General features: G+C 35.1%; 1 protein-coding gene across 1 annotated transcript; it reads right to left on the bottom strand.

Moving 5' to 3' along the window:
- Positions 1-1,700: 1,700 nt before the first annotated feature.
- On the bottom strand, positions 1,701-21,292 carry FANCB (FA complementation group B). Its single transcript, XM_083361917.1, has 9 exons — positions 21,163-21,292; positions 16,724-17,744; positions 15,279-15,431; positions 14,059-14,151; positions 13,625-13,753; positions 12,943-13,100; positions 11,928-12,361; positions 6,538-6,775; positions 1,701-2,187 (listed from the first exon to the last, which is right to left on the bottom strand). The coding sequence occupies exons 2-9, from the start codon at positions 17,642-17,644 to the stop codon at positions 1,797-1,799; spliced, it is 2,517 nt and encodes an 838-aa protein (XP_083218043.1). The 5' UTR covers positions 17,645-17,744; positions 21,163-21,292; the 3' UTR covers positions 1,701-1,796.
- Positions 21,293-21,443: the final 151 nt, after the last annotated feature.

Genomic DNA, 21,443 nt, shown 5'->3' with positions numbered 1-21,443 from the left:
AAGATTTTCCAGTAAGAATTGCCGGTGTTAACATAGTATCAATAATTATTAAATATTCCAAGAAATTTATCTCCTCTTTCTTATATATAATGCTCTTTCAGTTACATAGACATCTACAGTTAAAGAATGCATTCATTACTAAAACGTATGGATGGCTGTATTAGTTGTAATCATATATAATAAATGGACAGTAGTTGCTGAAGTGAAAATGCTTACTAAAACTGTCCTAAGAGAAATATTAAAAGATATAGGTTTGCAAGCTGAAATCACAGAAAATGTGAAATTATTTTCTGAATGTGAAATTTGCTTATCAGTTGACAATGGCTCTTTTAAAATCAGAGGCTAGTGCTTGAGTATTAATGGAGACAGAAAGATATTCTTTGGCCATGAAACAGAAGACAGCAAAAAAGTAAGGAAACTATAGGAATAGTTGGAAAGTTCCAGTTATTTTTACCAAAGACATTCTGGATTGTGCAGCTAGATGCTTTTGAAATGATGGCTTCCCCTCATCACAGCAATCACTTGCTTTTTTCAATCCACTTATTCTTTTGAAAAAGTTTTAAAATCAAGAGTCTGATATATATGCTTTAAGCTATAGTATAGACCATACATTTTCATTTTATTTCTTTGGTAGTGCTTTGCCGAATGTGTTCTGAATGTATTTTAACAAATTGTAATTATCTAAAGCAAGGTCTGACTAGCATTTTGCCCATAGCAATCTAAGAGTGATCAAGAAAAAGTGAAAATTGTAATTATCAAGTTCCATAATTGCCAGAACAACATACCTTATTATTCTATGCACAGGATTACAAAAAGCACACTGCCAATTTCAATATTATATTTTGTTATTAAACTGTAGATACAGTTTATTACTACACTGCAGATATAAGATGATTGTAGCTATAGGTAAACTAGCATATGATCAAGTGTGAATGCTGATTCCTGTTAATATGTACAATATGAATCTAAATATACGTTGTATGCTGACATTGAACATAATAAGTTAAACATAACATAAAATATCTTTGTTATATTTGTAGTCAATACAAAAGATACATCTACAGAACACATGAGATAATTTAATTTACTCATGCAGCAGGTTCTCATACAGAACTCTGCAGGTTCTCAGATTTCTTCAACTATTCAAGAATATCCTTAATATAACTATCTACGGCCACCCACAGCGCTCTATAGATAAAAACTCCATAGTGAATATTAACTGAAAAAAATTCCTGAAAGCTGAAACTAAAGCAATCATACATCATTCCTGCTGTGACAAATATTGTCTACAGAAAAATAAGTGAACAATTGATAGCTGCTCTTAATATCTCATTGCAACAAGGTGCCTATCAATCATTCTAATACAGCTATCTGTGGCAGGATTTTTTTTCTAGGTAACACAGCTTAAAAAACTCAATGCTGATTATAGCAAATGTCAGGGTATACCACTATACAATCCTTTATCTGTAAATGGTACCAAATCAAGTATTTCACTCTATCCTCCTCCTCTCCTGTAAAGACTCATAATTGCTGTTCTAGAATAAACCAATATGTGAATACAGAATTGTGAGAAATGCAAATATACTGGTAAATGTATGTCTGCTTAGGCAAATAATAATAGTCCATAGCCCTTGAAATTTTTGCAAAATAGTTTTCTTGTAATAGAAATTTCCTAGAAATAGAACTAAAACACTAGCAGGCTTGGTTTATTTAATCTTACAGGCTAATTAAATGTAGACTTAAATATATATTATAAATGAATTATAGTTGTAGTTAATAAATACTGCATAATAAAGTCAGAATGAAGAGCATTGCCATGACATCATATCAGAATTCATCTGCAAATCAAATAAATTCAAAATATGCTTTCTGAATAAGGAACCACTCACTGTTCTATTCATACTCAGCATACTTGGCTTTTGTTCCTTTATAAATGCTTCTTTGAAGTGTTCGACTGCGGAGCTACTATTATTATTTTCTTCTTCACTTTTCAAAGAAAAGTTATTTCCAGTATGTCTTAGAGCTGACGATAAAACATGTTGGAAAAATTCTGTTTCTTTTACTAAAGTCAGTCCAAGCTGTTCAGCAAGTAGTTTCTTATTTCTTAACTTCAGTAATTTTATCTTGCAAGTTGGTGGTAGCAATCCAATGAAGGCATGAAGGCATTGGAACAAGGTAAGCTGATGTCTGTGAAATAGATGAGCAAGTCAGTTGTCACTGTGTATTCACAGTGAACTAATGGAAAACAAAATTCTTCACAGCAAAGAAACATGACTCTACTTTGGCTGAAAAAATAAATTTTATCTTTGGAATAAATGCCAAGCATAAAAACAATGTTGAAAAGGCCTCAATAATTGTTATGCTGACTACTAACACCTGTCCTATATATTCAAAAACTTGCAAAAATCAGAGGCAGCATTATGTACCATGTTCTCATAATTTGTCATTTACTTATCTGTTTCTTAGCAGCACTATGACAGTGAAGAGATTACTTATCTTCCATAACATTACATAATAAAAAAATAAAGGTTGATTAATGTTAATTCTGAAAAAAATAGTTTTTTTTCAAATTCCTATTAATTTCTCTTATCAGATACTGCATTAAGCCAGTAGTTAATTTTTTTTTTAAATTTTTTTTATTAAATTTATTATTTAAAAACATTGGACACAGTACCAGCGAGCTGACAAACCTTTTTGTCTACAATGTTTAAATATATATATATATACATGTATATATGTACATCAAAAATACACTTAAATACACTTAGATTACAAATCGGTGAAATACCACAATATTTAAAACAGTGAGCTAGTCTGTAAAACCTAATAGAGACCTTTCTTTTTATCCATCCAAAGATACAATTTGTTCCAAATTCTATAATAGTCTGATTGATCTTTATTCTTTAATTCCAAAGTTAATTTGTCCATTTCAGCGCAATCCCAAATTTTCCTAATAACCTCTTTTTGTCCTGGGATCTCATTCTTTTTCCATTTTTGCGCAAATGATATTCTAGCTGCTGTGATAATATGGATCGTTAAGTATAGCACATCTTTAGGATATTTCTCTTTCGTGATTCCCAACAAGAAAAGTTCTGGACTAAACTCCAGATCTTGTTTCAATATTTCTTTCAGCCAAATCCAAATCATTCTCCAAAATTTTTGTGTTTTACTGCAAGACCACCACGTGTGGAAGTATGTGCCTATCTCTTCAGAACACTTCCAACATTTGGGAGATGCTGTTGTGTACATTTTTGCTAAGCGGGCTGGGGGAAGATGCCATCGGTAAAACATTTTAAATAAATTTTCTTTATACGATGAGGCCAGTGTTATCCTATTATTCCTATCCCAAATTGTTTGCCAAGTATCTAGGTCGATGTTATGTCCTAAATTGTTAGCCCAGATCAACATGGGGTCTTTCACTTGCTCTTCAAACAGCTTATATCCCAAAAGTAATTTATAAAAATTCCTTATTTGTTTAGAGTCCGGTCCCAATAATATTTTGTCCAATGCTGTTTCAGAGGTATATATCCCCCATTCATTTTTATCCTTCCTAAATCTCGATTGGATTTGTAAGTAGGCCCACCAATCGAGTTTTATACCTTGTAATTCTAGTTCATTCCTAAGTTTCAATTCCCCCTCCTCATTCAGAATATCCTTGTATGAGATTATGTTACCCAAATCAAACAGATTTGGGTAAACTATCGCTTCAAGGGTGGATAGCCAGACCGGTATTTTGGTGTAATTGTGAGATCTAATTTTTTTCCAAGTATTGAGTAGCGCTTGCCTGATCCGGTGTCTTTGAAAATGCGAGAAAAGACCTTGTTTCTCCGTCCATAGGAAGGCATGCCAGCCATATTGCAAATCGTGACCCTCTAAAGTTAATAGTCTTCTATTTCTCAAGATTACCCATTCTCTAATCCAGCTCAGGGCCGCGGCGTGGTAATATAATTCCCAGTCTGGCAATCCAAAACCCCCATTTTCCTTCGTGTCTTGTAAATATTTCAATTTAATTCTTGGTTTTTTCCCCTGCCAAATAAAATTTAGTGATAATTTATCCAAATTTCGAAAAAATTTAGAGTCGAGTTGAATTGGGATATTCTGAAACAGAAACAGGATTTTAGGCAGAATATTCATCTTAATGACAGCGATTCTTCCCAATAATGAGAGTTTTAGGTTTCCCCATCTTTCCAGGTCACCTTTTATTTGATTCACTACACTATCATAATTATCCTTTTTGAGTGAAGTGCATCTAGCCGTAATGTTAATCCCTAAATATTTTATTTTCTTGACTATTTCTATATCCGTGATTTCGGCCAGATTACCTTTTTGTTTATTGGTCATATTTTTAACAATCATCTTGGTCTTATTTCTATTTATTCGCAGTCCGGCAACCTCACCATATTTAGATAATTCTTCCAATAGCTTTGGTCCCGTCTGACATGGATCCTCCATAATAAAAACTAGATCGTCCGCGAAAGCTTGCAATTTAAAGGTTTCCTTTTTAATGGTTAATCCTTTTATCTTTGGGTCGTTTCTTATAGTTCTCGTTAATACTTCAAGAGTCAATATAAACAGCAACGGTGATAAGGGGCAGCCTTGCCGTGTTCCCTTTTGAATTTGAAACTTGCTAGATGCTTCCCCATTAATAATTATTTTTGCTTCCTGATTGTCATAAATTGCCCTAATTATATTTATAAATTTTTCTCCCATATTCATAAAGCTAAGCTGTTGGCACAAAAAAGACCATTTAACATTGTCAAATGCCTTTTGGGCGTCTAAGAAAAGTAATGCCATCTGTTGTTCGCTATGTAATTCATAGTACTCCAATGTATCTAATATTATTCTAATGTTGTGCTTAGTGTGTCTCTTAGCGAGAAAACCATTTTGATCTGCGTGTATGAAATCATTCAGAAATCGTTTCAATCGTTCCGCTATAATTGATGTAAATATCTTGTAGTCCGAGTTAAGAAGTGATATGGGTCTGTAATTTTGGATTAATGTATGGTCTGTGTTATCTTTCGGAATAAGGGTTATGTTTGCCTCTAGCCAGGATTTAGGCGTCCTTGCGCCTTCTAATACTGCGTTAAATACCTCCACTAGGGGTTGAGCTAGGATATTTTGTAATTCTTTATAAATCTCTGATGGAAGACCGTCGGGTCCCGATGCTTTATTATTCTTTTGTGCATTAATAGCTTTTATCACCTCAGATAGTCGAATTTCCTCGTTTAACATATTTCTGGTATCTTCTGTGACCTTAGGTAGTTTGGCTCTTTGAAAATATTCCTCCATTTTCTCCACACTTGCCTGGCTATCTTCTTTATATAAACGTTCATAAAATTCCTGGGCTATAATTTTTTTTTTTTCCTCCTGGTGGAATATTCTCCCTTCCTCATCTCGTAGTTCGTGAATCCAGTTTTTCCCCTTTTGTTTTCCCAATTTGTATGCGAGCCACCGGCCCGGTTTATTTGCATTTTCAAAAAAATTTTGTTTCGTGTTTCTCAATTGTTGTGCCAATTTCTCTTTGTCTAGAATGTTAAGTTTGTGTTTAATCAGATCCATAGATTGCTTGATATTCTCTTTTTGTGGATCTTGTTGGAGTGTAACTTCTAAGCTCTTATATTCCTCTTCTAATCTTTCCCGTTGTTGTCTTTTCCCCTTATTTTTATATACCATATATGCCCTCGCTACCCCTCTCATCACTGCCTTAGCTGTATCCCAATTGTTTTGTACTGAGGTGTCTATAGCTTTATTTTCCTTAAAGAAAAAACTTAGTTCTCTCTCCATCTTAGATTTGAATTCGTCTTCTTTTAAAATTGCTCTTTGAAGCGTCCATCTGGATATTTTTTTGGAACCTTTCCAGATAAGTTTAATAGGATTGTGATCTGCCCAAGTACCTGTCGCTATATGTACCTCATCTATTTCTGAACTAATTTCTTTCGTCATCCACACCATGTCTATTCTAGACCATGAGTTATGTCGGTTGGAGTAATATGTATATTGTCTAGCCTTACGATTTCTTTCCCTCCAGACATCTTGGATATTTAGTTCCTCAGCCAAGTTAAGAAAAGATCTCGGTAGAGTTCTTCTCTTCTTTTTCCTAAGCGTCTTTCCCATATAATCCAAATTTATATCTAGGATAGCATTAAAATCTCCTATTAAACAAATCTCCTCATAATCAATGCTACATATCTTATTACTTATCTTCCATAACATTACATAATAAAAAAATAAAGGTTGATTAATGTTAATTCTGAAAAAAATAGTTTTTTTTCAAATTCCTATTAATTTCTCTTATCAGATACTGCATTAAGCCAGTAGTTAATTTTTTTTATGGCACCTTATGTAAACTATTTGATTTTGTTAAATAAACAAATGAATCACTTGCTTATTTAGCAGATACCAGAGGGACAAAAATTGATCTTTTAGGGGTCCTCTAACAGCAACATATACAATTATTACCTCTACAAAATAATTCAGCACAGTTGTAATACTTCCTAAGAAGCTAACAGTCTTTATAAGGCTTTCAATGGCTGCTACCTGCAAAATACTGTTAAAAATCCTTCAGAAGGTGTTTTTAGATTCCACTTGAAAAGAGTGCCATTCAGATTTCCTGATTTCCAGCAGACCATATAATCAGGATATTGCTTGACTGGTGCGCACTCCATTTGTTCCAATAGCCACTTGTTCACTGGAAGCAATGTGCAGTCAGGGGAGATTATTTGGAAAGAGGATTTTTTTGATATTGCACAGAGTGCCAAAAGATCTTCTGTAGAACCTGCAACACCAAAAGAAAAAAAACAGTAACAAAGCTAAGCAGTACAATACATTTAAAATCGATATTTACTTAATTTTGTTTCTAAAATGAATTTTTATTCTGTTTAGATACCATTTCAAACATGACAAACTTTAACTGGCATACAAAAATGCATAACAATATATAATACATACTCTTTTTTGTAATGTATTTTATTGATTTTTTTACACATAAATCACTTAATAATTGGTGAGTAGTGCGTTGTCTGGGTTACATTTGTAAAACAATCATTAACAATTGATTTCTATAATCCATAATCCACATAATGGTTTTAGTTGATTTCCTCTTTTCCCAAAATATTCTCTTTTGCAAACATTGAGTTAATACAATTCTTATTATTTTGATAGATAACAATTAAATATATATTTCCCCAATATTCCTAAAAATAATAATCACATCAATATATTTCTTTTCTATCCAATCATTCTGGTTGCCTCATCATAGTTCCTCTTCTAGTCCTTATTTTAGTTTGTTTCTCCTACCAAATTCTAGGTATTCTTACTGATTAAGATTTTCTCAAAAATTAATTACATTAAAAAATGTACCGTAAGTCTATTTTTCCATATGAACCATTTCACACTTTTACATTTCTTAAGGAATAGATAAAACAATGAAAAAAGGAGAGCAAGAGTAAAACATAAATAACATACTACTTAAATATATATCCGTCCTAAGCTAATATATATTTATTTCCTAAATTTCTTATTCTTTTTAACTATAATTAAAATATATTTAATAATAATAATAATAATAATAATAATAATAATAATAATAATAATAATAATAATAATACAAAGTTGGAAGGGACCTTGGAGGTCATCTAGTCCAACCCCCTGCTAAGGCAGGAAACCCTATACCATTTCAGGCAAATGGCTGTCCAGTCTCTTCTTAAAAACCTCCAGTGTTGGAGCATTCACCACCTCTGGAGGCAGGTTGTTCCACTGGTTAATTGTTCTAACTGTCAGGAAGTTTCTCCTTAGTTCTAGGTTGCTTCTCTCCTTGACTAGTTTCCATCCGTTGCTTCTTGTCCTGCTTTCAGGTGCTTTGGAGAATAGCTTGACTCCCTCTTCTTTGTGGCAGCCCCCGAGATATTGGAACACTGCTATCATGTCAACCCTCACTCTTCTCTTCATTAAACTACACATACCCAATTCCAGCAACCGTTCCCTATTTAATCTTTAAACATTCCATTTAATACATCTAGTTCTTTTAACTCTTTTCAAAACATTTTTATCCATTATAATTTTCTTAAATTCAATCACATTTAAGTATCTAAAACATTTCCTTTATCTAAGTCATTTCAACTTTTTTATATTACTCATATCAAGAAAGAGAACAAAAAAAGGAAAAAAAGCATACTATATTATTTAGGGAATTCATCCCTCTTAGAATGACATATATATTCCAAATCTTTTCTATTTCTTTAACCATATTCAAACAAATGTTTCTTTTTTAAGTATTCTCTCTGGTAAGTCCCATCGTCTATTTTCTTGGTTTCCACTTTAGTCTTTTTCCTTTGCCCAGTATCTTTCTTAATCAATGTATTTTGCTGAATCAAAAGGTTTTTCAGTATGTTCGTAAATGTTGCTATAGATATAAAAAGTAAATCAGGTGAAGTGTCTTTGTACGGGGCTTCTGCCTTTCCATCTTTTTCTTTTTCTTTCTCTCCGCTTCTTATCATTTCCTTTCTCTCTGATGTTCCTGTCATCTCTACAGTCCATTTTATCTAATCTGTTTTCTTGTCCTTGGATTTATTTTGTAGTCTTAAGGGATAACTTGTTTTTTCCAATTCTTGTGAATTTTTTTCCACTAGGATTAAATCATTTTTCCTTGTTTTGTTAAGTTCCATCTTGAAGTCTCTATTTTCAATTCTATATCCATTTATCTGTTTTATGTGCTCCTTCTCTTGTTGTTTTCTGGAAAAATTTTTGTTGTAGAGTTAACTTAGAAATAGATTGATTTATATTATCAAAGTTATTTTGGATTTCTTCGTGGTTTAGTCATTGTTGTTTGAATTAGATGCACTATACTATACATCTCCTGTGAAGTATTTGTTTTCTTGATATGTTCTTTCTACATGTCTCTGATCCATGATGGCCAAGAATTTGAGTTTTTCTTTTCCTTTCTTTTCTCTACAAATAGCTTTAGAGTCCCAATTAAATAGATATTTGTAATCCATTGTTCAAAAAAGATTTTTTTCCTGAAATTTATAATTCTCTTTGTCTACAGCCCAGATTATTGTCTTTTTTTGTCACAGCTGTTCTTTGTTGTTAAAACTTTGAAGGTCACAAAAATAGATTAGCTTTTCCCAGGTTTTGCCAAGTGTTATATTAAACTCATAGCTGTCATAGTCTTTATCCACCACTAGGTATCAGCAACTATTTGTTTTTTCAATTTCCAAAATGAACAATTATCTTTAAAATGAGTCTTAACCATTCAAACAATTTTAGATTTATCCAGATTTAAGTTTTAAATTTCAGGTTTTATATTTACTTCCATATATTTTGATCCTCCATAAAAAGTTTAATTCGCGGCTTCCGTTAGTATAAGGGTGGGGTGGAAATCTCCCTCCTTCCCTTTCGGAGGTATTTTGCTTCTTGGGGATCTTTTCCAGGAAATTAAATGTAGAATAGAAAACAGAAGATTGAATTCCTCACCCAGTTTCAAGCATGCTGTTCACAGTTATGCTAGTTAGTGCTTTTGGACTATGGTTGCTAGTATTTTGGGCTGGTCAATACAATACGGCCAGCCTTTCTCCTGTCAAGTTAGAAGGCTTTCCCCAAGTCGAACAGAATGGCCGCCGCCGTTCCAGTATTGCTGTAGCACCCTTCTTTCTTCATTGCCTCTCCAGGGCAACTTAGACCCATTTAGGGTCCCCAGGCATGGCAAAATTAGCTGCGTGGATGCGGAGAATCCGCAAGCCTGCAACCGGTCACTAGCGCGCAAGACCAGAAGTCTATAATATGTATTCTTAATACTATAATGAAAGCATCTAATAAAATAGCAAGTGCATGCTATTGCATTTTTTTGGTTTAGGAAAGTGTCATATTTTTGATACTTAGAATGTTGGGGTCGTAACTGAAGATATTATAGGGTTATAAGTTAATTTGCAATAAAAAATAAATTCTAAACTTTCTTCCAGAAGCCTATAAAAACTGGGTACAAGTAAAATCACTTTATAAGGAATGTACTTCTTTTAGAATGGGAAAGAATAAAGCAGAAAATATATATTAAACTACCTGAGTGGCTTTCAACAATGGAAGCTTTTGCTTACCCAAATTTAATTAACTATGACAGTCCTTACCTACAAAAATGTTCTAGATAAGGAAGGAAAATTGAAAGACAGACAAGATTTACATCAACAAGGTATTGACTTAGCATGGTGGCCATATTTACAAATTCAAACAAAATATAGAAAAGATGCAAAGACAATGGGTTTTTTATAAAGGACAGACAGAATTTGATCAAATATTATTAAAAACAGATGAAAACCTGATTAATAAACTTTACAGATTTCTGCTAAACTTGAAGATTGAAGAAGAACAAGTAAAAGATACGATAACATGGGCAAAAAACTTTGGATATTCTATAGATTTGGAAGACTACAAAAATTATGGCAAATATTAAATTGGCTAAAGCAGTTTCATATAAAGAAAATTTGTATAAAATGTTTTATAGATGGCATATGACACCAGTAAGATTAGCTAAAATGTTTAAAAATACTTCAAATAATTGCTGGAAATGTAAACAAAGGCCAGGTACTTACTACCATATCAGGTGGGTATGCCCTAAAGCGAGAAAGTTCTCGCTTAAGATACATACAGTACGTGGTTGGAAAAGAAGACTAAAATACAGGTTGAATTTAAACCAGAACTGTTTTTGTTAGGAATATTAGGAGCTAAGTATGAGAAGGAAAATGAGTATCTAATATTGCATGTATTGACAGCAGCGAGAATAGCATTTGCCCAATACTGAAAAAATGAAAACCTACCAATTTAGGAGATTTTAATCAAGAAAATTTTAGAATGTGCAGAAATGGACAGATTAACTTTAGAGATTAAAGAGAAAGAGGATTCAATTTATTTTAAAACATGGGATAAATTTTACCAATGGTTAGGAAAACAAACTAGTGAGAAATGAATGTGATATTTTGAATATATATTAGTAAGGAGAATGATATGTACTAATTGACACCGTATATGATTATCATTTAGCATATGTATTATAGCTATTTACTGTTATACTAATTAGACTTAACTGAACATCTCTGCCCGGACAATAGTCTGTTTGCTAAAGCTTGAAAATGTTATTGGGGGGCAACCCCAATGTTGTTTCCAACCCCGTTCCTACCCTAATCCCGATCCTAACCCCATCCCAAATCCTGATCCTTACCCTGGTCATATCCTCTTCCTAACCCTATAAAATTTAATAAAAACTCTTATAAAAAAACTGGGTACAAATGGTCCTCAACTTACAAGACCATTCAAAGATATAATAGCACTGGAAAAAGTGACTTTATGACCACTTTTCACACTTATGACCATTGCAGCATCCCCATGGTCACATAATCAAAATTCAAATGCTTGCCAACTCACTCATATTTATGACCGTTCCAGAGTTTCAGGGTCATGTGATACCTTTTGCCACCTTCTAACAAGCAAAGTTAATGGGGAAGCCAGAATCATTTAACAACAAAGTTATTAACAACTGTAATGATTCACTTAACAATGGTGGCAAGAAAGGTCGTAAAATGGGGCAAAACACTTAACTGTCCCACTTAGCAACAGAAACTTTGGGCTCAATTGTGGTCATAAGTCAAGGACTACCTATAAAGGGAAATAGAAGAAGGGTTGAGACATGGTTTTAAGGCAGTGATCAATAGAAAAGTGTTGTCTTATTTATATTACATAAAATGTTATTCTAAAGAAAGTATTTTTTTAAAAAAGGTACTTTTGAAACAAAAATATAGAATTTGACCATAATTGTAACATACAGACAGTACTGTATGCAATATATAAACACTAAAAGAAGTCTTATTTTGAAAAAAATATAAAGTTTCATTCTTTATTTCATAGGGATATATATATTTCTTATAGTAAATGTATATATTTACCTGGATATTTATAATCTTTCAAATTTATTGAAAGCTTTCCAGTAGAAATCTCTACCAGACTTAGTAAAAAATCTCCACATAGCAAAGTCAATCTTTTGCTTTTCTGCTGGTTTTCACTGTTACCACTCTTCTTTGCATGAAGCAGTACCACACAAGTTATTTCATGCCATGCCAAGAAAGGGGACAGATGAGTAACTGCTGTAATGGCTTTTGCCTTATTCCTCTTCACTTCAGAGTCTTTTCCATTGCACTTGCTTTCTTCATTAAAGCAACTTAACTTGATTCTTTTAGGCAATGGTTCCAAGTGCCAATATGATAGAGGCTCAGCCTCTGAAGCTTTTGTCACTGTAACTACTCTACAGTGGCATTTTGATGGAGAAAATGAACGGCGCTTCTGGCCAATTATCAGAGATAAACAGCCATCACTGAGTTGCCTGTTTCAAAACAAAAGAACACAATGTAAACAAATATATTTATAGCTTCAGCATTTGTAGCGTACTATGCTCTTGTGTACAGGTAGTTCTTGACTTATAACCATTTGTTTAGTGACTTTCAAAGTTCAAGTGCCACTGGAAAAAGTGACTTATGATTGTTTTTCACTGTTTACGATTGTTGAGACATCCCCCAAGGTCACATGTTCAAAATTTGGACACTTGGCAACCTGCATATAACTCAATAACTCTCTTGTTTAGTAAGAGATTTTGGACTCAGCTGTGGTTGTAAATAGAAGATTACCTGCATTTGATATCTATAATTCACAACTATTTTGTATCAACTTTTATCAAATACAATGCAATCAAATATATCTTCAAGTTTTACTCATAAGATGTATCTTATAACATTTTGTCTTGGAATACTTTTACATATTTATATATCTAGACTTTTTTATTTTGGAATTCAGGCTTCAACCACATAAATGCCACCAATGATATATGTTCAATTTTGGAATTCAGATTTTGACTATATAAATGCTGCCAATGATTCAGTGTGATCGTATAGAATTTAAACTACTCACAAGTCAAATGTTTCCATGATTTCTACTCCAACTATTAATTGGTTATCCACCACACGATACCAAATATTTTTTACAATTTGTTCTTTATCTTCACTTGGAGTCAATGCACCATTATGAAATTCTTCCTCTCTTTCATCCCAAAGAGAAATAAGATTTTCCTTAGATGGAAAGATGATTTATTTAAAAAAAATATAAAGCCAAGTAACTTTTTGAATAATGAGAATTTATTATTGTTACAATCGTGGAACTCAAAATGCATTTTAACTAATATATAAACTTGAGGATCGACTAAAATTACCACAGTAAGATACACATTTACAGTAGATACGGGCAATTTTAAATCATCCTTATCAAGTATTTATACCCATTCTGATTTTCCCCCTCAATTTCAAATTGAGTAAACTGCACTATACAAGTGCCCAGGCAATATGATTCCATATAAACTATTGAAAAGTTATCATTAACCTGAATATTATACATATGTGTTATTGGCAGGCACAATATTTCAGTGATCTCTGAACATTATAGCAACAATTTTTCAACCAGCATTATGTTAAAAATTAAACATTACTTGTTTAACTGGACCCATTATTATTTTTGCTTGTTACTAGAAACGGCAAGTTCTATACCTATGTAATAGGGGAAAAAATTACACACCATTTTTAACATTGCTGCAAAATACCTTTTTGATCCTAGGAATTCTTTGTTTCCTATCTTGAACAAGATCTAATAATGCATGACAGCTTTCAATCAGAACTTTTTCTTTGAGGCGTAAATGTTGTTGAATGGCTCGAACAGATGCAAAACCAGCCTATATAAGAGAACAGAGGGTTTGTGATGATATTCTTGTAAGCATCATATTTGACATACCATGGTAAGTATTTTCTTCCTATTTTTATTCATATAGTTTAAGAATTATTTAAGTTAGAAATCAGGCTTCTAGACTTCCAGAAATGTATTTCTAAACTGAAGTAAAATAATATATATTTAGTCATGCTTATAACTGTGAATAGTTGCTAATGTTCTACCTACATAGTAGATGGACTAAAAACATGTCAAAATACAAGTTTCATTAAATAAAACAAAATATATATCCAAGAAAAAGATCCTACCAACCTGTAATCGTGCTTCAAGTGCTTTGATAGTAAGAAGGCGATTCTCTTGTATCTCTTCAGGAGAAGACAAGACATTTCCATAGTTTACATTACTCTAAGAAAAAGCAATACTAATTAAACACCAAAAATTTACAGAGCACTCTGTGAAGTGGAGAACATCATAAGAACCCAAACATAAATTTAAGATCTTTCCACAGGGAAACTGAAATTAATCACACCCTTCTGGTCAGGCAGCAGAAGAGACTGACACTGCTTTGTGTGCACCCCTGTATATTACAGGAAACTCACTCACTCACCCACCTATTCCCATACCAGATATACCTTATATGCTGCATGTAGTTGCACTCTAATTTTTGATGTAATATGAATTAGGTGGGAGGGGAATCACAATTTTATAAAATATTCTAAAGATGCCAATTACACCAACAACGTATAGTAATTTAAAAGCTTGAAAAAGAGACATACACAGTGGCCGAGTTCAATCAGAATGCTAAATCACACAAAACTAAATAGTGTATCTTGGACTTATGTGTTACCATCTATATATCAATATCAAACTCAACCTTGTCTTTTAGAAACAAAAATCAAAGCTTAGTATGTCATTCAAACCCTAATCTTTAGAATTAGATGAGGTAAATCATGATAGTCTCATGCATAAGTTACAGAATTAATTTTATGCTATTCAATAAGTCATAATTAAGATTAAACACAGCTATGTTTATATAGTGTACCATAAGGTGCCATAATATGTTTTGTTAGTTTTAACTTAACATGTGTGATTCATTCCACTGTAGTTTATATGCAATTTATTTCACTACGCTATTACTAAAATATGAGAACCTGAAATAAAGCACAAATGGAAGCTTTGAACTACTTGTACTTATAATGGAGATGGTGACTGAAATCTACAAGCCCAATGCTTAGAAGTACTTTGTACTGGAATAATAAACCATGTTAAGCCTTACATAGGAAGGCTTTTGTCTGCTTTGTAACTAATTTAAGTGGTTAAAAGTTTTGATTTGCAAGATATTGACATGACCAAACTCAGCAATTTAAATCAAAATGTTCAATGAAATCCTGTATTTAATACTACAATCTGTATTGAAATATGAACTTAATTGTTAATTAAAAATTAAATTTAAATAAACAAAATTAATTAAAGCAATAATCTACATAATTCTTTTTAAAATAATCCTTTCCCAATTATTTGTAGCACCTTACCTCATAATTAATATTTCCAAAATCTGCTATATGAAATGCCTTTAGTGTTTCTGAAAAAGAGTCACTCTTTAAAAATACTAAGATTTGTTCAGTTCCAATACCAGCAAAATCATCTACCAGAACAGATTCCACATTCTTCCAGCAAGATGCCACCTAGCACATAAATCAGATTAGTTTATTAGTTTAGTCACTTTGTTGAAGAATGAAATAAGATTGGTTTGGCATGATCTGTTTTTAACAAACCCATGCTTGTTATAACTAGTTATAACAAGTTATAACTTTGTTTGCTTTTAGTTGTTCGCAGATCTGGTTTTTTGATTATCTTCCCAGATACTGATATTAAACTGATTGGTCTGTAATTTCCTTGGGTCTGTTTTTTTTTTCCTTTTCTTGAAGATGGGAATCACATCAGCTCTTTTCCAATCCTCAGGTAACTATAACTATAAACTATAGTTAACTATAAACTCAGGTAACTATAAATTATAACTATAACTGACCATAATTATGTCCAGCCTGGTTTGATATAATGAGCAAGGATTTAATTAAGACAGAGCTGATATAAAATTAAAAGGAGTGAATTGATTACATTATGATGTCAAAATTGTATCACTCATTTTAGAAAATAACCTTTGTTTTTACAAGGACCAAGAAAACCTTTATATGTCAGAACTCCATAATGCACATCAGGTTCCTATGCAAACAATGGCTGTCCTATATCATAACTGCAGGGAAGTTTTTGTTTGATTGAATGTTCAACACTTAAGCAAAATAACAGTACATGCACCTGCATTTCTTTCATGAATCTGGACTGGAATAACTAGACAGATAATATTTTACAAAAACAATGAGACAGAATCCCAAAGATGCTTTTTAACAAGACAATAAGACTTTGTTCTTCTTTGAAGATGTTTTGCTTCTCATCCAAAAAGCTTCTTCAACTCTGACTGAATGGTGAGGAATGCAAGAATTTATACTCCTTGCAGACAGCTGGTCATTAGAGTTGTTGAGGCCACCTGGAGATTTGTCGTCAGGGTCACCTGAGTAGTGCAAATGATCAATTTCAACAGCTCTCAACAGAAGGGAGGATACGACATCAACTATTTTCAATCTACAACATAGTCCTTTCAACAGTTCCAAGATGGCTCCATAGCCATTTGTACTACTTAGGTGACCCTGACGAAACAGATAGACCTCCAGGTGGTATAAACAACTCTCAAAAAGAATGCAAATGACCAGCTGTCTGAAAGGAGTATAAATCCTTCCATTCCCCACCATCCAGCCAGAGCTGAAGAAGCTTCCTGAATGAAAAGTGAAACAAAGAAAAACAAGAAAGTCCAGTTGCCTCGTAAAAAAGCATCTTTGGGATAACTATGACTTGGATCATAGATCATGAGACAGAATCTCCACAATTCTAATAAAAATGTTTTAGGACATCAGTTCAATACCTGCAAGTTATGTTTCCATATAGCACATACATCTCCAGAAGCAAATGTCACGATCACTAATTGGCGATCTCCATCCACTGCAGCTATTTGTACTGAAAAAGGATTTTCATGTGGAAGCTGCAAAAGATGTTTAGGCCAACCATCCTGAAAGAAAATCAATTGGCCTTTGCATGTAACTGCAACCAGTGACGTCTTAAACTTGCTTCTTCTTACTTCAGTTTTGCAAACGTATATACAACGCACCACACTGCCATAAGCGTGAGGCAAAAAACTAGCATTCAATAGTACTTTCTGTTTGTCAACTCCATATGCAAAACACTCATATCCCCAGATGGCCAGGTCTGAGCTAGCATTACTTTGCTTATTGTCTCTTGGAAAACCAGCAGGTCTGGTTCCTAAAACAATTGTACCCTCACTCTTAACTTGACCAGCCCATTGGATAGAAGAAAACTGAATAGGGGCACATAAAACAGTGCCAGTTTGGGGAGAAATATGTAACAGATGTCCTTCATAATGCCATATTATGGTTGGACCAGACAATAATTTTACAGGTTCTTTGATTGCATAGTCTAATTTAAACTGCAGAACCAGTTCAAATTTATTATGGATATGAAGCAACAATAGTATATATTTATTTTTTTTCTTTTTCTTCTTTTTCAAAAGAATATAAGGTTGAAGAATTCCAGTTCTGAAGTCAGATGCATTACTGCAGTGAATAATTTCAATATTTTCACCATATATGCAAAATGATCCAGTAGACACCTCATTAAACAATTTAGTGTCATTGTCAAATGTCATTCTTTTCACATGCAATGTAGTAATTGTGGTATCATCACTCTGTGAATTGTTCCCTCTTGATAATTGGAAAAGAAGCAGTATCCCATTATAAGACAACAGTTTCTCTTGCTGATCCATCAACATTTTTTTGTTAACTAGATTCCATTGTATTAAGATTGGTGTTTCTCTGAATTCTGCTACAAGGATTCTTCTGTTATTTTTGATCCAAAGAACATTTTAAAATCTGAAAATGTAAAGAGCCTTATTAATACTGCAAACGATTTAGATTTACCTTCAATAAATAACAATCAGTAGCCACAATATTATGAATTTATACTTTTAAAAATGTAATGTACCAAATTCTGAAAAAACACCCTAATCCTAAACAATATATATTTAAAACTAGGTACCTTTGACTCCTTTATTAGAATAGGAAAGAATGAAACCATCAAGGCATACTTTTTCATAACAAAATCATTAAAATGTTTCATAGTAAAATCCTTTGCAGCTGTACTTGAGTGAGATTAAAATATTCTTCTAAAATAAGAAACAATTCCAGACATAGAAAAGAATTAGCTGAAGGCAGAACAAATGAAGTATTTACATCAATATAAACAAATGTTATTTATAAGAATTACAAAATATAATGAATATATGGAGTTAAGTTCTAAGGTGGCTGTGATAGTTGATCAGAGCTCCTCCATTTTTTATGTGCAACAGTTTTAGCATTTAGGAAGAGAGTTAGCTTAGTTGCTTTTCTATTAATACATAATCCTTAAAAGGGCTCTTCTGTAGGAACCCTGCCTTGGTCTAATTCAGACAGGAAATATAGCAAAGGAAAATATTTTTCCCCACTCTGCTTTCTCCTGTTTTCCCCACTGGAAATGGTTGTTAGCAACACACAAGAAGGGGATGCTTTCCTAAGAGCTCACAATTCAAGAATATCAATGTTAAATTGGATTGCCAACAAAGTTTTGTCTGTGACAAAACAGAACACAAAATTGCTTTCTCCTTTGAACTGGGGCATTTCCGACCAAGTTGCCTCTCCTTCCTTCCTCTTTCCCTCCCTCCCCTTCCCTTCCTTTTTCCTTCACTCTCTCCCTCCCTTTCCTTTCCTTTCCTTCCTTTACCCCCTTTTTTTTAAGTTGCCAGAGGCTCCAGGCAGAGATGGCAACAGGCAGAGTAGGCAGAGGCTTCCCATTTTGACCCCTCCCTGTCGTTGCCTGTGCATGGCACTCAGTGCAACTCTCCCAGACCCACCCGTGTGTGTGTGTTTGTGTGTGTGTGTGTGTGTGAGAGAGAGAGAGATGTCTCACCACTTGCAGCCCTGTGCCCTAAACTTCTGCTCTTTTTTTGGAGTTCTTTTTTGCCCCTCAATGTGCCGCCAATCGCATCGCACCTTGCCCCCCTCAGCTCCCGCTCCCAGCCCCATGGAAGGCTGCAAGAAGCTCCCATCGCAGCTTCTTATCTCTCCCGTTCTTTTCCTCCCCAATGTCACAGTGTGGAGCTACAAGGACTGAGACACACACACACCCCATGCGCATATACACACACACATGCACACACACACAGGTGGGTGAGTCGGAGAGAGGTGAGCTGAGAGCCACGCAGAGGCCATTCAGGCACAGAGGCAATGACAGGAGGGGAAGGGTTAAAATGGGAAGCTTCCTGCCTGGAGGCTCTGGCAACTTTAAAAGAGCCTTGGTGGAGCAGTGGGCTAATGCCTCCTTAAGTAACACCAGCTGCCTGCAATTAGTGCAGGTTCGCATCCTACCAGGCTCAAGGTTGAGTCAGCCTTCCATCCTTCCGAGGTAGGTAAAATGAGGACCCAGATTGTTGGGGGCAATAAGATGACTTGTAAAAATGCCGCTGGGGTGTGTGTGAAAGCCCTAATAAGCAGGCATATACATAGAATGAAGGCTATTGCTAAGCTTGTAAGCCGCCCTGAGTCTTCGGAGAAGGGCGGGATATAAATGGAATTAAAATAAAATAAAAATAAATAAAACTTACAAAAGTAAACCTGTAAAGCACTCAGAACACAGTCCCCAGGGACATTAGGCCCTGTGCGTCCAGCAGGCAGGGTGGGCCAGGGCTGAGGCGGCCCATCGCTGGTTCCAGGACTGTACTGTGGAACTAAGGCTAAGCATGTTCTTGCTTTGATGGTAGGTACGCAGTGTAAATCAGCACCTTGTTGGCCTGGGCTTGCCTCTTTTCTCTCTGAGAGGTCAGCAGGGATGCCAGGGAGCAGGTGCACAGCCAGGGGGGGGGGTAGCCCCTCGCTGGCCCTTTCCTACCAAAACCTCTTTTTATATCTTTTCCTCTCTCCCCCCCCTTTTCCATGCACCTCCAGCTACATGCTCCTTTTGGAAGTGTCAGTCAGCTGGAGCCCAGTGCTGAGCCCCAACAGCCCTACAGAAATGCCGATCAGCTTGTAGCCACGCGTACAGATATGCGGAGCCCCAACAGCCCTGCAGCTCCAGCTGTCTCTCCCTCAGGCTTCTACAGCGTTGCCGCTTATCTCATTCCGCTCCCCCCCCCACACTACTTCTCCTCTAGGATGGTTGCATACCACCTGCTAGGTGCCAAAGTACCACCAGTGGTACACATACTACTGGCTGAAAAGCCCTGCATTAGAATCTCGTTTCAGTATCACGCCACAGAATGTAACACTTTCAAGGTAACCTAAATAAAGAAAAATGTGGATTAGTAAGACCACACCTGGAATACTGGATCCAGTTTTGGTCACATTACAAAAAAATTGTTAAGATAGAAAAAGTGCAGAGAAGAGCAACTAAGATTATTAAAGGCCTGGAGTCTAAAACATATGAAGAATTGGATATGGCTAGTCTAGACTAGGGAAAAGAAAGACTAGAGATGACAAGATAGCAATATTCCAGTATTTGTGGGGCCGCCACAAACAAGAGGGGGTCAACTTATTTTCCAAAGTACCAGAAGGCAAAACAAGAAACAATGGATGGAAACTAATCAAGGAGTGAAGCAACCCGGAATTAATTAACAGTGAAGACAGCTTGTGTTCAGAAGTAGTTTGCATTTCATCATCATTTCATCATCACTGGAAGCTTTCAAGAAGAGACTGGACAGTCACTTGTCTGAAATGGTATAGGGTCTTCTAGTTGAGCAGGGGGTTGGACTAAAACAGGGGTCCCCTGGCATGCCAGCAACCAGTCCACACAAACAAGCAAAGCCCCATCCGCGGGATACAGGAAGCACACAAAACCACACACCCTCCGGTCTGCAGAAAAACCTCTCTCCACAGAACCAGTCCCTGGTGCCCAAAAAGTTGGGGACATCTGGACTAAAAGACCTCCAAAGTGCCTTCCAGCTCTGTTCTGATTGGATCAAGGCTCAGTGGGACTTAAATCACACACCCCATTTTAATTAACAAGTCTGTGGTTCAACTTGCTTTTTCTTTGTGGGTTGAGATCTTGCGAAAGAGATTACATTGTGACGCTTAAATTCTAGATTCCATGACAAGCTAGCAGGCGCTACTAGGGACGCACTCCTCTTGATAGTCCAGGCTACCAACGGTTTTACCCACCCACCTCCTGGGCTTGGGATCTGGATCCCATCTTCCCAATCGAAGACTTGGACGTGCAGAATGGAGCAGGGTAGGGCAGTACAAATAATTTATTAAAACATACCACACAATTACTTTTACACCAGAATGCGTTCTTCCCTTTCATACTCCATGCAGTAAGATCTTCCGCCGACCTTCTCTCGCGCCCAAACCCGCCCTGACATCCATCAAAGAACCCGCCACGCAAGGCATTACGGGGGCGGATTGATACGGCCTGAGTCTTGGCTGGCTACTGGCGTCACGGGGCGGGACATCAATCCCCTGAGGAGACACCAACGCAACCAATTAGCAGACAGCGAAATTGCGCAAGGAAAGGGCTGGATGCGCTTTGAAAGGATGCGGAAG

Source organism: Vipera ursinii, assembly GCF_947247035.1.
Source record: "Vipera ursinii genome assembly, chromosome: 4".
Lineage (NCBI taxonomy): Eukaryota > Metazoa > Chordata > Lepidosauria > Squamata > Viperidae > Vipera > Vipera ursinii.
Note: the sequence above shows the minus strand (reverse complement) of the source record. Positions and strands in the feature narration are given on the sequence as shown.